At 38.1% G+C, this 14,227-nt stretch overlaps 1 protein-coding gene across 4 annotated transcripts in view; it reads left to right on the forward strand.

Moving 5' to 3' along the window:
* Positions 1–14,227, forward strand: part of UBE3A (ubiquitin protein ligase E3A) — a 53,454-nt gene that overhangs the window by 34,754 nt on the left and 4,473 nt on the right. For all 4 annotated transcript variants that reach the window (XM_050331605.1, XM_050331602.1, XM_050331603.1 and 1 more), the window contains 3 exons: positions 98–1,353; positions 9,222–9,366; positions 12,996–13,201. In XM_050331605.1, coding sequence (XP_050187562.1) covers positions 98–1,353; positions 9,222–9,366; positions 12,996–13,201 — 1,607 coding nt within the window. The remainder of the gene's footprint in view (positions 1–97; positions 1,354–9,221; positions 9,367–12,995; positions 13,202–14,227) is intronic.

Below are 14,227 nucleotides of genomic sequence, written 5' to 3' on the forward strand. Positions count from 1 at the left end.
GATATGACACACAGATTGTCTTGAGAAGAGCAAATAAGAAATATTTTACCTTTTTAATTTTCATCTTAATAAAATTAATGACTTTATCTTTTTATAGATGTGACTTTTCTAACAGAAGACAAGATATATGAAATTCTTGAACTATGTCGAGAAAAAGAGGATTATTCCCCTTTAATCCGGGTGATTGGGAGAGTGTTTTCTAGTGCTGAAGCACTGGTACAGAGTTTCCGAAAAGCCAAGCAGCACACCAAGGAGGAGCTCAAGTCCCTTCAAGGAAAGGATGAAGACAAAGATGAAGATGAAAAGGAAAAAGCTGCCTGTTCGGCTGCTGCTATGGAAGAAGATTCTGGCGCATCGTCGTCTTCGTCATCAAGAATAGGTGATAACACACAAGGAGATAATAACCTCCAAAAACTAGGCCCGGATGAAGTGTCTGTAGATATTGAAGCAGTCAGACGGGTCTATGATAGGTTACTTTCTAATGAAAAAATAGAAACTGCCTTTTTAAATGCACTTGTGTACTTGTCACCTAATGTGGAATGTGACTTGACTTACCATAATGTGTACTCTCGGGATCCTAACTATCTGAATTTGTTTATTATCGTTATGGAGAATGGCAATCTCCATAGCCCAGAATATCTGGAAATGGCTCTACCGTTGTTTTGCAAAGCAATGAGCAAACTACCCCTTGCAGCTCAAGCAAAACTGGTCAGATTGTGGTCTAAGTACAGAGCAGACCAAATTCGGAGAATGATGGAAACATTTCAGCAGCTTATTACCTACAAAGTCATAAGCAACGAGTTCAATAGTCGTAACCTAGTGAATGATGACGATGCTGTTGTTGCTGCTTCAAAGTGCTTGAAAATGGTTTACTATGCAAATGTAGTAGGAGGGGATGTGGATACAGATCATAACGAAGAGGAAGATGAAGAACCCATCCCAGAATCAAGTGAACTAACTCTTCAAGAGCTGTTGGGTGAGGAAAGAAGAAATAAAAAAGGTCCTCGAGTGGACCCACTGGAAACTGAACTTGGTGTTAAAACTATAGATTGCAGAAAACCACTTATCCCTTTTGAAGAATTTATTAATGAACCACTGAATGATGTTCTAGAAATGGACAAAGACTACACTTTCTTCAAAGTAGAAACAGAAAATAAATTCTCATTTATGACCTGTCCCTTCATATTGAATGCTGTTACCAAGAACCTGGGATTGTATTACGACAATAGAATCCGGATGTACAGTGAAAGACGCATAACTGTGCTCTACAGCTTAGTTCAAGGACAGCAACTCAACCCATATTTGCGACTTAAAGTGAGACGTGATCACATCATAGATGATGCGCTTGTCCGGGTAAGTCATACAGCAACATGGAATTTAGGTTTGTTGGTTCTGACTAGTGCAACCTACATGGGCTTTGACTAACTGAAAAGGACTTTATGTGAGTGGATATATACTGATTTCCTCTAGGAGAACTACTACTCAGAGTTGTTGCAGACTTAGATATTTTAAAGTGTGAAATAGTTCTTATTCTCCATTGTCAGATTCTGCACTGTTACAGCTCTTAACGGTGAGAGTGACCAGCTTCTGCTTTAATACTACTTCTGTGTCTTCTGGACTGTCCTGGATCATCTTTTGACAGTAGGATTTTTCAGATGGAAGTTGGAATTAAAACCGTTTGGTTATGTACCCTTCTTGTGAACTTCTGAACTTCTAGAAATAAAGCCTTGTTGCAATTTCATGCAAATACTGATATGACTGAAAAAGGAGAAGACAGACAATTGAGAAATATTCTGGTTTAAGATTAAAGCCTACTGTCTACCAGGATTTTAATTTAAGAATACTCTTTGTAATTTCACTACCAATTAGACTTACGGTTGTATCAAGTTATGTTTTGTCCATTGATGTAGTGGGAGTTTTTCCTTTACTGTTCAACTGAGGGATATGTAAATACTGGAAAAAAGGGAGGGACTATACTACCTCTTAAGGAGAAGATGGGCTAGAAGAGCAGAAGAGCTAGTTTTAGGAAGGTGTTCTTTTTAATGTCAATTACAGCAGGCAGAAAGCAGACCTTCCTCCTCATGTGAGGAAGGTAAATCCATAGATATCAGAAAAGGCATTCTTCCATATACAGCTTGTTGGGAAAGAAGTTGAAATCTCTGAGGACAAAAACCAATGTTTAATGTTGCTTAGAAAGCTTGTGGGCAACATCAAGGTGCTGCAGCAACTATATTGCAGTCAGGCCGCAGCAGTCACTGCTCTGCACACTCTTGGTCTTTGGGAAATTTAGGAAATTTAAATCAGATTCAGCTCAAACATACTGATTTAAATTGTGATGCATTTGCAGCAGCCCTTGCACAGCCTAGCAGTTATGAGTTATATGCCTGGGCAGTTGCCATGGCTCCTTGTATGACGGCTAATTTAAACTATCAGAACATGCTAAATTATGGTGACCTGACTCTCAAAGCCCTGATGAGAGTAAGAATTTTAAACTGTTTATTTTGGGACAGAAAATAAAGGGAAAACATAAAATTGTTCAAAATTCAAGAAATCTGAACTGTAGTGGTAGTCATCAAGACCAAGCACAGCGCAGGCAATTCTCAGAAGTGGAAAATAGATTATATTCAGTAAAATGGAGATGAATGCAGACTCACCATCCTGGCTGGAGGAAGGGACTGTGTCGTTTCAAAGAGATGCTACAAGGCGGCTGTTGTGGGATGTTGTGGACTTGGGGAAAATTGTACGCATAAATGTATGTAGTGGGTACAGAATCCATCTTTTAACTATTGAGCACAAGTCCTGTGGGGAGAGGCTGAGGGAGCTGGGGTTATTTAGTCTGGAGAAGAGGAGGCTCAGGGGTGACCTCATGACTCTCTACAACTACCTGAGAGGAGGTTGTAACCAGGCGGGGGTCGGTCTCTTCTCCCAGGCAATCAGCAGTAGGACAGAACTCTGCCAGGGGAGGTTTAGGTTGGATATTAGAAAGAAGTTCTTTACAGAGGGAGTGATCGGGCACTGGAATGGCCTGCCCAGAGAGGTGGTGGATTCACCGTCCCTGGAGGTTTTTAAGATGAGGCTGGATGTGACACTGAGTGCCATGATCTAGTAATCACAGCGGGGTTGGATCAAGGGTTGGACTTGATGAGCTCGGAGGTCTCTTCCAACCCAGTTAATTCTATGATACCTCTTAACGGATGATATGGAGCATCAGTGCTCAATAGACTTCAAATATTCCTCAGGAAGTGTTCAGAGTTAAAAAAGAAGTGAATGGAACAATACAATGTCACTTTTGACCATAGTGTGCCTATGTCTCTTTCATTTGTTTTTTCTCATTTTAATATCAAAAAGGATACAATAGCAATAAATTTCAAGAGCCCAGACTCTCTTCAGAGAAATTGTGAAGTCCTCTTAAGGGTAAAAAAGATGATGGTGAGGACCTAAAAGATGGAATGGAGAAGTTGAATGGGAAATCTGATTTTTTCAACTTGGTAGCACCTAGCCTTATTATCAGGAAGCAGGCTTAACATAAGCAAAGTGACATTTTTTTTCCACACTGCGTACCTTAAAATGGTGGATGTCTTTGCGCAGAACTTTTACTGATCATGAAAGAAAGATCCATCAAAAGCTAATGGACATTAAAAACATTTTGATGTGACCCACACACAAAGCTCAGGGAATCCCTAAACTGCAAGTGTGTTGGTGGCTGAAAAAGTATTGCAGGGAAAGTACTGTTCCACACTGTCCTGCAGTTCCTTCAGCGAGTGCCTGATCTGTTCAAGAATTGTGTGCTGTTGTTGCAGGCACTTTCTGCAACTGGTTGAGAAGTGATTTTAGTAATTTTCACAATTTGTTTCCACTTCCTGATTGGTATGAAATAGGTCTGGAGGAAACTCTTATGTCCTAAGCTTTAAAGTAGCTGGCTCTATTTCTGATGATAGTCGAAGATGGGCACTGAAGTGCACTAGAGCTGTGTCTTTACAGAACAGTCATTGCAGACATTTTTGAGATATGCTCAACTCAGTTATATCAAATAACTGATAACTTCCTCATAAAAGCATTTTCAGGAATATTGACTAAGATGAGGTTGAGATGGTTTTGTTCGTATTTTCCTTATTGATGCTGGATATTTTTCAAACAAATATAACTATCAGCCTTCATAGTTTCCTACAAATGGACTTAGCACTTTTTCATGCTGATTAGTTATTTCCAAGCTGTTTTTCTCCTATTGATACTTAATATTTAAGCTTTTATAATTCAGTATTTTTATCATCTCACTTTTTGGACTTCATTAAAGCAAATGCGAGTACTGGTAAGTGATTTTTTTGTTGTTACTATTATTACTGTTGTAATTCTTTCTTTTAATAAGAATTTGAAGCAATACCTTTTAAATACTTTTGAAACAATAACTTGTTTCAAGTTGCTTATTAAGAGAATCTTAGTTCACCCTGAAACACATACATCTAAGGAAAACATTTCTTTACAGATTCATTGTTCAATTGCTTTGCATGTATGAAACTTGCCTCAGAAACTTATTTTTCCTTTTTTTTTATTGGAAATTATTTAATGAAACAACATACTTTCTTTGTATTATATACTTACTGTCTACTTACTTGTATCTATGTTAGTCTGAAAAGTCACCTGGGGACGGGGTGGAACGTTGGAACTTGTAACATCCTAGTCCCCACTTTTTTAAGGAGGCCTTACATTTGGGAGTTGATATCTCAGTCTGCAGTTCTTGAAAGCAGTTAACATGCTTTTTTCTGTCTAACAGGTTTAATAGGTTAGCTGTACTCCTGCTGAATCACAGTACATGCACATGGTAGTAATGAAAGGAAATACATCCTTAAATCCCTTCTTTTGCCTTTTCATCCCCCAGCAGCTATTTCTTTCATCCCCTTCTTCTGAATTTATTCTTCCCCCACCCCCATGGCCCATGTTATATGTGGCTTTATTCTCAGGCAACAGTAATTTAAAGGGTGTGAGTTATGACACACAAGTTCTGCAAGTGAAAATGTGGTGGATTCCGTCACAGATTCTGGCTTGTACTTGCTTGAAAATTAGAGACTCGCTTTGACAAATTTCACGGAATGTAGACAGCTAGCAGGCAGCAAGCCTCCTGCGTGTAAATGACTGCTAAATGTATGGAGGAGCAAAAACTCATGTGACAACTGAAACCAGTAGACAGATTCTCTCATATATTAACAACAAAGTACTTCAGGAGCTTTGATGTTCTTTAAGACTGTCAGTGTTTCTGTGTCCAGATGAAAATGTCAGCACTAGTCTGCCTTGGATGCAAAGTGTGTGTGACTGCTGATGTGTGCAAGCTCTGAAGTACAGCTGGAGAGGATGCTACTTTGTCACTGTAACTATTGCTTCACATGCTATTTTTTAGAAAAATGTATTGACTGACTTATGCCATGATGTGTCACTGGTACTTTAAAACTTTAATAAGCTCTGTTCCTGTCATTTTTGCCATCTAGCATGGAAAGTATTCCTGCCACTGCCTTAAAGAAAACTCTTATACTACTGGCTGGAACTTGAGGTGGTTTGTGATCATTTTTAACCATTTTTAATTGAATAGAAATTAGTTGAACTACTCTCAGTTTCAAGCATGTGCCAAATTCTGGTGTTACATTAAGTTTTTAAATGTTGTTATATTTCTACCATTTAGTGAAAATTCCTGTAGTTAGGAAAGCACAGTGTTATTCCGTAAGCAAAGTAGAATCACACCATCTCTTAAGTTGTGGTACAACATCATGTTTCAGCAAAAAAAATACAGATGTTTTTATGACATGGTCTCTCAGCTTTCAGCTTTTCAATTCACAGATACTCAATTTTTGATGCTCCCTGCAAAATGTAATGATGATTTCAATGACTTGGCTAGTCAAACCATCATGATAGAAAACATAACTTCTGAAACGTGGTAATTCACACATATAGATTATGTTTATCCAACAGCATCTGTGTTGACAAGATAGAGGTAGTTCTGATTATTATAAACAACAGCAAAACAAAAACAAACCCAACAAAATAAAACCTCAAAAACAACAAACAAACAAAAACCCCAAACAAACAAAAAAAACAAGAACTAAATAACTATAAACTGAAGGTCATACTTCCTTGCTATAGAAACACTGCTGCAGTTCTGCTAAAATCCAGTGCCTCTCTACTATCATGTCTAATTGCTGAATTCAATTTTTCTTGTGAAGCGTCAGTGTTGACACAGATGTTCGAAGGAGCAGCTAAACCTACAACTATCAGTTGAGCATCTTACCAACATTGTCCTGCTTATAGAATCTACTTCAAGGAGCATCAGGCTTTGCTCAAAATACTGGCTTTTGGGTAATCCTTTATCTGACTCCCCTGCACACAAGCAGCATGCTGTTCCAATCTGCCTAGCCAATGTTGCTCAACTAAGAGTGTTTCCTTCCCTTTTTTTAATGCCGTTTTTCTCAGTAAAAAAAAAATCATTGACATTTCTATAATTGCTCTATATGTATTAATATGAACACTTTCTTTAGTGTAAGTGCAGTTTCATGACACAAGAGAGTCTTCGCACTATGACAGAGGGTTGCTGTCCCAAAAGAAATGCAGAGGCAACACTTGCTTTCTCAGAACCCATCCAAATTCATAAAACTTGCAGTATACTAAATTACTGGTGGTAAAGACTACAAAGCCAACAGGGGAGAAAAAACCAAAACTTTATTAGTGCCGGTTTTAAGTAGAAGGAATCCAGACAGGAGAACTTCTGTCTGTCCAACTAGATCATATAACTTGTATTTACGGTTTTAAAATAAATGCTAGTGCTCTGTTTTTAAAAAGTCACATTTGTACTTGGAACATGACTTGAACTCCATTGTTGTCATAGTCATGAAAATAAATTTTTTACACATCTGTATACAAGATGCATGGTTTTAAGATTTACGTAAAAGGCAAGGTGCCAAATTGCACTGTTATGGAAAGCATGGGATGAGAATACTGGTGACGGGGGGAATACTTTTGCTGCAGAAGTATTGTTGATAAAATACAGTGAATTTCAAAGAATTAAATGTTATTTAGTCTCCTTAGGGACAAAAATAGTTTATTGCAAATGATATACAATAGAATACCAAATGTGTTAGGTAGTGTATTAACTAAGTTTTTCAGAAAACCTTGTTCTTAACCTGATTGAGATGTAGACTGATCACACTTACTCTCATTATTGGAGTCTTCATGGCTTGCCTTTGTGGTTTTTTAACTGAGTTTTATATGCTGTGAAGTTACACTCCCTCTCTGAATCTAGTTTTCAGTACCAGATAGTGCAATTTTTTTTCTCCACATACTCCTTTTGCAAAGCCTTCAAACCCATTATGATAACTGTCCTGGCTCTGTCTCCCATCCAGCCCTGCTGTGATGGTTGGAACATGGACTTGGCAGTTAGTAGGAGAAAATGTGTCTTGCTGGTGGTGTAATTTTATGACTTGATGGTGTCATTATTGCTGCCTTTACCTTCTCTGTTCTGTTCTTGTTTTACTTCACACTTCTGTAGTAAAATTCTGGGTTGTAAAGGGTGTGTTGGCATGTGTGTGTGCATAAGGTAGGGTAGTGAAATAAAAATAAATGGTTCAGTGTGTTGAGGACACTTGGTAAGTACAATTTGCACTGGCCCAAATGACAGACAAATCTCACCAGTAATATGGTCTTGGTAGAGGAGTGTGCAGGTCCATCTGTGCCTCAATTTACTGCTCTTGAGTTTTCTTTGCCACAGAGGTATGTTTAGTGTAATCGTGCTGCATTACTGTGTTTATGCTTTTAAGCAACATACTTATTAGCTGCAAAATATGCTTGCTTAACTTTTGATTTACTGAAAGGATATATTTTTGTTGTAAGAAAGTGAAAGACCTGGCAATGTGCACTCACAGCTCAGAAAGCCAACTGTACAGCTGGCCTGCGTCAAAAGCATTGTGGGCCAGCAGGTCGAGGGAGGTGACTGTCCCCTTCTACCCTGCTCTGGGGAGACCCCACCTGGAGTGCTGCTTCCAGCTCTGGGCCCCCAGCATAAGAATGACATGGGCCTGTTGGAGCGAGTCCAGAGGAGGGACACAAAAATTATCAGGGTACTGGAGCACCACACCTTACAGGCTGAGAGAGTTGTGTTTGTTCAGCCTGGAGAAGAGAAGGCTCCATGGAGACTTCATAGCACCTTCCACTACCTAAAGGGGGCTGACAAGAGCTGGAGAGGAATTTTTTACGAGGGCAGGTAGTGACAGGATAAGAGGAAATGGCTTCAAATGACAGGAGGATAGGTTTAGATTAGAAGTTCAGAAGAAATTTTTTACTGTGAGAGTGGTGAGGCACTGGAACAGGTTGCCCAGAGAAGTTGTGGATGCCCCTTCCCTGGAACTGTTCAAGGCCCATGCTAGATGGAGCTTTGAGGAAACTGGTTTACTGGAAAGTGTCCCCACCCATGGCAAGGGAGTTGGAACTAGATGATCTTTCAGGTCCCTTCCAACCTAAATCATTTTGTGGTTCTGTGACCTGTAATGGCCGTTATATAGACTTGAAACCCTTTATTATGAAATGTCTTCTATTTGACCTTAACTGAACTTCCATTTTCATAGAAGCAATGCAGTAGAGGCACTGAAGAAATAAGACTAAGACATTTTTGAGACTTCCTCATTAGGGTTGAGGAGAGAGGATCGCTTTGACTGTAATATTAGTGTCTTTTTTATTTCTGGTGGTTTTTTCCCCAACTCTTTGTTTGAGAGATACAACTACTCATCAAAGGCTTGTTTTCTGTTTTCCACTCTGAAAACATATTTGTATAATCCCTTCAGAAAACCATTTACTGTCATACATATAGATCAGATTGTAGACTCTCTTTGTTGTCAGATGAATTTAATTATCCCAGTAAAATATCTTGTTTTCTTCTCGTTTTCTCTGAACTGTGTGCAATTTGATAACTTATTTAAAATAAGTGCTTAGAAGAATAGAAATAGAGAAGGCTAACAGACTGGGAGCCTTAATGGGCTCACAGATCAGATCTGTGGAAAGTTTCTTGCTTCATTAATCCCCAGAATCTGTAACGTGTTTAGAGTAAAGTGGGGTTACAATTGGTTTCTGTGTTGTTTTACTGTTGTGATTTATGCTTGCTTTCTTCTTAAGTTTGGAGGCTAATTTTGACTAAATTATTCTAGTAAACAAGTTTACTAATGAAATATTTCTGTCTGTTCACTCAATAGCTAGAGATGATTGCCATGGAAAATCCTGCAGACTTGAAGAAGCAATTGTATGTGGAATTTGAAGGAGAGCAAGGGGTAGATGAAGGAGGTGTTTCCAAAGAATTTTTTCAACTGGTTGTGGAAGAAATCTTCAATCCAGATATTGGTATGTGTTCTAATAATTTACTAATTTAACAGATTGTTCTCACAACAGGTTGGCCTGGATGATCTTTGAAGGTCTCTTCCAATCTGGATTGTTCTGTGTTCATGCGTTGCCTTTGTATATCCCCTGCTGCTCTCCAGATTCACTGGTGATCATGAGAGTATTTAGCACACACTAGAGGCTCATTGTTATCATCAGTCATTCTCCTAAAAAGCAGTGATGAAAGGACTAACTGTGTATAGTTAGTGAGAGCTGTCATTGCTTGTTTAGATACAAGTCAGTAGCACAGGGTTTCTTTGCAGGGTTCCTTTGTTGTTCTCTCACCTTTCTCCTCACTTTGCTTTGTGATTAGCTTCTAGAATTAGTAATCTAACCAAAGAGGAAGAGCTTCTGCAATAAAGCAAGAGTAGGACTATGGTGAGTTTTTGAGTTATTTCCTCCCCTTCCTCCAGGTTAATAAATCTCGTAGTCTCAGTTCTGCAGATCCAAAGTGTGGCAGTAATGTCAAATTTGATTGTAGTTAGTTAAGAGCCAAGAATAATTTGATATATTGGGGCCAAAAATTTACATTTGTATTTTAGCAATGACATCTCTGTCTTACCCTGTTTTCCCTTGCTTCCCAAACTAGTCTTTTATGCTTCTGTCTTTATACATGCAAGGACATGCTGCTTTTGGTATGCAGCTTGTCTCCTACTCTGAAAAGATTAAACTGTTAAAAAATTATATTAATACTTTTGTTAGAATAGAAATAAGACCTTCCAGGTTCCTATATTAATTTCATATATTCTATGTGAAATATGATTATACTTCCTGTAATGGCTTCCATTAAAGAAGCTCAACAACCATTAGTTGATTTGGTTTCATTGGACAGTTTTAAAAAAGAAAGCTTGGTTTTGTAGCTTAGAAAATTGATAAAAATACACAGAAATACATTTTGACCAGGTTAAAGAGGAAGTCCCCAGAGTCAGTAACAGAACATGAACCTTGGCATTTGCCCTTCACCATGTGCAAGACAGTTCTTATAACAAGTGGTACAGAGCCTTAATCACTCTGAAAACTGCTATTAACTCAAAAGATTTGGAATCTGAGATAGCAAGCCTGCTTGAAATAAAGTATGGCAAAATAAGGAAGTCTTAGTACTTTGACTGATGAAATTATATTTCCAATGCAAAATAAATATCTTAACCAAATTTGTGTGGATGCCTATATTGAAATACTCTTTTTTGATAATGCTAAAGTCTGCTTCAGCTAAGATCCAGTCAGTGTATATATACTTAATGTGTTTATAGATTAGATGTGCATGCACATTTTAAATTTGACTTCCATATTCAAAATACAAAAAAGTATGTACACTTTTTGTATTCATAGTAACTTGGGAGGGGGGGAAGGACATTTATTGGCTTTTGGCATAAATATGTAAAAGAAGAAAATGTAGCTTGCATTCACAATCATCTTTTCTTTGGCACCTATTAATATGCATTGCACCATAACAGTTTATGTATGTACCATATGTACCAAGTGTGATTTTTTGTTGATTTTTAAATACTTATTTACCTGAGAAGACAAAGGAGTTCCTTTAAATGGAATTTAAAATTTCTATCCTCTAATAGGTAGGTATGGAGTGATGTATATTGTTTTAATAGTTTTTTTCAAGTGTTTCCATGTTAGACTACCTCAAAGTTTTACTCTGAGGAGGCCGTAACTCAGAAAAAATATGGGATTTATGAGCAACAGTCACCATGGAAAAAGGGAAGAAGTGATAACTTCATATAATATCCCTAGCAACACTATACAGTTGTTTTCCCCTTACTGAAGATTCCAGTTTCTTCTGGTGTTTCATTAGTATTTTAATGTACTGTAGTATTAATTTTGGTCAGGGAATAAAATACTGTATTTCACACTAAAGTGTTTCCAGATGTGGATCTGAGTAAACTGCTAATCCTTCATGACTAGACATTTGGTGGATTTGTGTGTTTTGACAGTTTAACTCTTCTGTCATCTTCCAGAAAGTACAAGTCATATTGGTTTTATGTGCCAGGAATCCAGAAGTTACTTCAGTCCGTTCAGAAAACGGAATACAGGATTCTATATAATTCTACATAATGTTTCTCCTATGAGAAACATAGGAGCCTGAGTTGCTCATCTGTTTCTGATTGCCTTATCTGATGTGTCAGCCTGTTATTTGTGTGCTCCCTGAATAGCTGACCCTGTCCTAGTACCTTACTGAGATAAATAATCAATTTTGGGGAAGAGCCAGAATCTCTGAATGAGCTTGCTGTTCGTATCCTTACACTGAATGAGAAATCGGTCTTTATCTCTTGGCTGAAGGTGACATTTTCAATCTTTAGGAGTAATTTTGTGACTCTGTTCATATGGCTTAGTAATCAATTTATACATCTGCAGAGCTTGTAAATAAGCACATCTTTTACCAGCTGCAAGATAAATCCCTGTGGCAAATGTAGCTAATATTCTTGATCCTCATGGATCTGACTTCTAGTGTGTTGGGAATAAGGAACCTGGGGAACTTTTTCTTATATTGTACCTTGAATCATGAGACTTAGCCGTACAAGCAACAGGTCACTGGGACTCTGCTTGTCCAGAGTGGTCTCTCTCTCCCCATAAGTCTATGGGGTTTGCATTTATCTTGTTTCAGTATCTAGTCAGGTAAGCAATGGATTTTACTGTAGGATTCATTTAAATAATTTATAACCTGTGCACAAACTCTGGTTTCATAAAGAGCTATTTTGTGTCTTGATACAACCAAAAGGATAAGCTACTCTTTACCTGTCTTTTGTCTTTTGTGTGCACAGTCACATCCTCTCCCTGCAATTTCTGCCATGTGCCAGTTCAGGTGTTTCTTGCAGTCTTCAGCACTCAACTCGTGAATTGGGCAGGAATTGGTCACCTGAAATAGTAAGCTGAACGAAGAGAGGGAGCCAAAACAAAATTACTCCCTTTGAACAGTGACAGGCTGTAAAATTGCAGCTCCTCCTGGGGTCCCATGGTCCGTTTTCCCCTCAAGTTCAGATGTATGTAATAGCTGCAGAAACAGTGGTCCTTGAAACAAACAAACAAATCTGTTAGGCGTCTAACTCTAAAATCACATGTGATGGTCAATCCCTGCTCCATCTTCATAGTTTCTAATTCAGTCACAGGGCTGCATCTACTCCTGTTCCTTTGCTGGAACTGGCCTGAAAAAACCTTTGAGGAAAGGCTGTCACTTTTTAGTAATTGGAATCCTTCAGGATTGTTTCATCCACATGGTTTTTGATTGTGTTCTTTTCTTGCCCTGTTGTATTTGTCAAAGTTACAATCAATGTTGACAGTGTGCTGCTGGTTCCTCAGAAATGGCAGGGGATGAAAGCTTGTGTAGGTACAACCTCGTGGGTGTTGCAGATGTTGTATCACAGGTCTCTTGCATATTTTTAGTGGTGATGTGAATAACAGTGTTTTGAGCAGCTCCAGTTACCCTAAGGTAAGTAGTTTCTCTTTGCCATTAAATTCAGTATGATGTTAAGTTAAACGTGTTCTCAAGGCTAATGCAAATGGATTTATAATGGTAGGTTTTATGTGCCATTTTTATTGAATTGTAACCAATACTGTTCAACTTCTTTTTTTTTTTTTTTTAACAGGGATGTTCACATACGATGAATCTACAAAACTGTTCTGGTTTAATCCGTCCTCTTTTGAAACTGAGGGTCAGTTTACCCTGATTGGCATAGTACTGGGTCTGGCTATTTACAACAACTGTATCCTGGATGTACATTTTCCCATGGTTGTCTACAGGAAGCTAATGGGCAAAAAAGGAACTTTCCGTGATCTGGCAGACTCTCATCCTGTAAGTTCCTTATGTTCTTTCAGTTTATTAATGTATTTTCCATGCAATAACTTAATCTAGATTTAAATTAAACACAAAATCATTATCAGAAATGGAAGTGAAATGACCAGTGACTCATGAGAAGAGTCTGTATTTGTTAAAATAAATTCATAAGCAATAATAAAGCCTCTTGTTTGGGGAGGCAGAATTGTAAAGTCAACAATAGGGCTAGGTATCAGTAACGCTTTGGTTAATTTTTTTACTGCATGAATTGTTATATATCACTAAGCACTATTAAGCATAAACAATATTTAATGGTATCTTCCCAAAGAGACTTCTAAAATTAGACTTCTTATAGCTATTTGTAGAAGTAGATTTCTACCAAAAAAAAAGTCCAAGTAATACTAGACATACAAAGGTGTGATGCTCTTTCTGTTTTTTGTCTAAAGCAAAAGATAGATGAGGCAGTTAATGAACATCCCTACAGTTTGGGAGCAGTGATCAGTGTCCATCTTCCCCACCCCTTCCCAGCCAGCGGCTGTACAAAAGCACTGAGCTGAACGTGAGCTTTAGTAGGTAGAGCATACAAGGGCACTGTGTGTGTGCATGCAGGATGTCTTGGCTGTGCTCCACCTGTAATCAGAGATCACCAGTAGCTTCCTATCATGTTGGCTGGTGTGAGTTGTTAGTGAGCTTCATTTAATTTCAGACAGTGGGACATTCCCCTTTTATAAGCAGTTGTGCAAAATCTTCAACTATTCAAAGAAGATGAGTAAGATGGTACTATTTAAAAAGAACTAACCTTTCATTTTTGAAAATGAGGCATGTGTGATCAGCAAATACGTTATTAAGTCTGCTTTGGATGGCTACATACAGCAGTGTGCCAGATTCGACCAGTTTTTCTGTATAATACTGAGAAATAGGCAGTGCCCTGAGTTTCCACTGATTTTTATTATATACTCAAAAGCTTTTGTGACAGAAAAAAGTGGATTTATTTCTATGGAACAAGGCAGTCAGGGCATTTCCTAATCTTTCTCCTCTGCTCTT

Source organism: Myiozetetes cayanensis, unplaced genomic scaffold (genome assembly GCF_022539395.1).
Source record: "Myiozetetes cayanensis isolate MyiCay16 unplaced genomic scaffold, myiCay2020 scf5-8, whole genome shotgun sequence".
Lineage (NCBI taxonomy): Eukaryota > Metazoa > Chordata > Aves > Passeriformes > Tyrannidae > Myiozetetes > Myiozetetes cayanensis.